The sequence below is a fragment of the Echinops telfairi genome, unplaced genomic scaffold (genome assembly GCF_000313985.2).
Source record: "Echinops telfairi isolate 266 unplaced genomic scaffold, ASM31398v2 ScPeMD7_7469;HRSCAF=8507_1, whole genome shotgun sequence".
Classification (NCBI taxonomy): Eukaryota; Metazoa; Chordata; class Mammalia; order Afrosoricida; family Tenrecidae; genus Echinops; species Echinops telfairi.
In genome coordinates, this window is record NW_022111373.1 from 89,799,005 (window position 1) to 89,802,419 (window position 3,415).

General features: G+C 48.4%; 1 protein-coding gene across 2 annotated transcripts in view; it reads left to right on the forward strand.

Moving 5' to 3' along the window:
• Positions 1-580: 580 nt before the first annotated feature.
• The window catches only part of DIMT1 (DIM1 rRNA methyltransferase and ribosome maturation factor), a 13,532-nt gene continuing 10,697 nt past the window's right edge, over positions 581-3,415 (forward strand). The window contains exons 1-3 of one of the 2 annotated variants that reach the window (XM_004703584.4): positions 581-708; positions 907-980; positions 2,507-2,593. In XM_004703584.4, the coding sequence (XP_004703641.1) occupies positions 630-708; positions 907-980; positions 2,507-2,593 (240 nt within the window). In that variant the 5' untranslated portion in view covers positions 581-629. The remainder of the gene's footprint in view (positions 709-906; positions 981-2,506; positions 2,594-3,415) is intronic. The other variant, XM_045285374.1, reaches the window with a different exon arrangement.

Sequence of the window (3,415 nt, forward strand, 5' to 3'; positions counted from 1 at the left end):
CCTGGCCCTCAGCTGCTCTGTGGAACAAAGATGAGGTTTCTGCTCTCATAAGGAGTTTTAATTTTAGGAACCCACAGGAGCAGTTCCGCCCTGTCCCATAGGGTCGCTGTGCGTCATAATCTACACAATGGCAGAGTTTGGAGTTTTTTGGAGGTTTTTTGAGACCTGCAGGAAAACACGAATGAGGGGACACGGCCAGATGGAAAGTAACTTATTTTTTAATTCCAGCGATCCCAGAATCTGATTTCATAAAGCCGTCGCGTGCCCAATAAAAAGCGTTTACAACGCCGAGCGCGCCACACCAACATCTATATAACTAACGCCTGTGAGATTAAGGATTTAAAACCTCGTGCCTGATTCTAAACTAAACAGCCAATCAAAACTGTGGACTCAGAAGCGCGGTGTCTTTCGGGATCTGTAGTTTTCCGAGTAGTTCCTGTCTCCAGTTCGAGACTACAATTCCCGGCAGCCACTGGGCTCCAAGGGCGGCCCTCTTGCCTGGGGGCGGAGCGTGGGGCGAGCGTAGGGGCGGGCGTTCGCCCTCGTGTCCGGGAGTGTAGCGCACGGCGGGGACGGAGAGTCGCTGGTGGTCCTGTGACTCGGGGCCCGGCCTTTCGTTCTCCGCAGAGATGCCGAAAACCAAGTCGGGCGCGAGCGGCCGGCGCCGCGAGCGGCAGGAACAGCGCCGGGAACTGAAGAGCGCCGGAGGTGCGGGTCGCCGGGAGGGGACGGGGTTGAGCCGTGTGCCTCACGGAAACCGGCGCGGGCGCTGCCGCAGGCCCGGATCGCCGCCTCCGGCCTCGGGAGCAGAAGGGCCGGACTTACAGCCTTTGCCCAGGGCTTGACGCTCGGGGCGCCTCACGTCTGATCTAGTTGGAAGATTAAAGCTTTGCTTCCCCCCCCCAGGACTCATGTTCAACAAGGGGATTGGGCAGCACATTTTGAAAAATCCTCTCATTGTTAACAGCATTATCGACAAGGTGGGTGAAAGGAAAGGGAGGGTTCCCTGTTGAAAGCATAGTTAAGAGATTTTGTTGAAGGAATCCCGAAGTATAACCCCAAACCTAACCCGCCCACTGCTGTGCTTGGCATTCTGACTCAAGGACCCCAGGGCCCGGGCAGAACGATCCCATAGGCTTCCAGGGCTCTATGGCATGGATCACACCACTCACCTTTTGGCTAGCAGCCAAGCACTTTAACCACTGTTTCGCCAGGGCTGCTTATACGCGGTATACATGAGCTACAAATATTTGTTGAATTAATTGAATAATTGTATGTTTACATGCTGTCTTCGACATGATGTGCTTCACTCCGTAGGTTCGGGCTTCTTTCTGTAGACTCGCCACTTCCCCATCAGGGTGAAGGTCGCAGGTTGTTGTTACCCCTCCATTGATCACTGTCTGTTTCTGTTTGCTTGGGAGCCTAAAGTTGTGCATAAAGTTCACATTAGGAAGTCTTTTCTCCCAGAAAACGTATACGCTGTAATCCTTGCCACATACAAATTATTTGGAATATTTCTTTTATATGGGTCACTGGTGACCAGGGGCTAGGACATGAAAAGTAAGTGGTATAGGGGGCTCCCGTGCTCAACCACGGCCAAGATCTAGGCCCAAGACCTCTAGCAAGAAAGAAGAGATGCAGAGCAGCTGGAGGCTGAGGTGGAGCTGCCCCCGCTGCACATTCCCAGTGTGATAAGGTGGTATGCACAGTCGCCAAAGCCGAGGATGTCTTCAGACCCATTGTCCGAGGTCTCACTCATCAGCCTGATTCAGGAGACAGATCTGGAAGTTCTACAAAGGCAAGAAAGAAGATCCCCAGACCTGCGCACCATGAAAATTCAAGCCATGCACGGAGTCCCTGATGACCAAGAAAAGGCAGCGGAAGGAGAGTTGTACCCGCTGGAAATCTGCAGGGAAGGCAGGAGCTTCTAGCATCCATAAAGATGCAAACTGGCTGGAAGAAGAAAGAAATACAAGTGGTAGTCTCCTCCTGATTTCGTGCCATTTGCAAAACGAGGATTGGCCTTGCTGTTGAAACTTTTGCGTGGATTCTTTGACCATTTCTTAGTGAAGCTATGGACCCAGAATACTGCAGCTGTGTACATATATGAGTTTCTGTAAAAATCCTGGGTAATCCTGCATCTCCTGAAACCTATGCTTAGACTGAGATTTGTGAATTCCTGATGTAGCACTCTGATTGTCAGGCAGGGTCACAGTACCCAGCCCTTTCCCTTTTCGACATTTCTGATAAGAGCAGAGTAAGAAAATGTTGAGAGTCCCAAGGGAAAAAGCAGAATGGCTGGCAATCCCAGAAAGAGCTGCAGTACCTGCTCTCCTGACTGGAAGTGGAGGAGAGAGGTGTTAGATTTCCGTTTGCACCTAATGTTAACAGGGTAGTTTTGTGAAACTACTATCATGAAGGAGGCTTCTGAGTAGAGCTGTCCGGGGTATATGAATTAACTCTATGTTCAGATGTGCGATGAGAGCTCATGTTTGCTTGCTTTTAGGCTGCCTTGAGACCGACCGATGTTGTCCTGGAAGTTGGACCTGGAACTGGCAACATGACTGTAAAGTTGCTAGAAAAGGCAAAAAAGGTAAAATGGGTTTTTAACCTTTTTGGTAGCAGACATGATGTGCAAGTTCAGCTGGTGTACACACATTAATGTGTTTCAATGAGCTGTCCTTTTAATATTTTAAAAAGCTTAATTGTAAAATTGGGGAAAATTTACAGATCAATTTTCCATTCAACAGTTCATACCCATTTTGTTTCCTGTCATCCATTGTAATTACCACCATGCAATGTCACTTAACCCACTTCCTCCTTGTGTTTCCCATTTCCATCCCTCCTTTCCTAACCCTTTTGAACTGTGTCTTTGGATAATTGCCCCTTTGCTCACACGTGGTTGATTATTCTAAGGAATATGTAGCTCCCTGCTGTTAGTATTCCCCTTCTCGCCCCTGTCATTGAGTCAGTACTGGCTCATAGGATAGGGCAGAATTGCCCCTGTGAACTTCTGAGACTGTAGAAAGCCTGATCCTTCTTCCAAGGAGCATGATAGTGATTTTAAACTGCCGATCTTGCGGTTAGCAGCGTAACATGTAACCACTACACACAGCTTTTAAGATCCCAGTTTCTACACACTAAAGATTTAGACAACTGCCTTTCTGTGCTGTTATATTAGTTGATTTTGGTGTACCCTGACACCATAGTCCTGAGTCCCCAGGCCCTTTGATTCGTTCCTTTAAGGTGTTATGTTTAAGAAATTTCATCACCTTGCTCCTGATGTGCTTCACTGTGTTCATGTGTATGTTTACAACAAGGTAAGTATGTATGTAGAAGTACCCTTTTTCAAATTCATGGGTGTAGCCTCGCTTTTTCTCCCACACACTGCGCAATCTTACTGTCTTAATAGTAA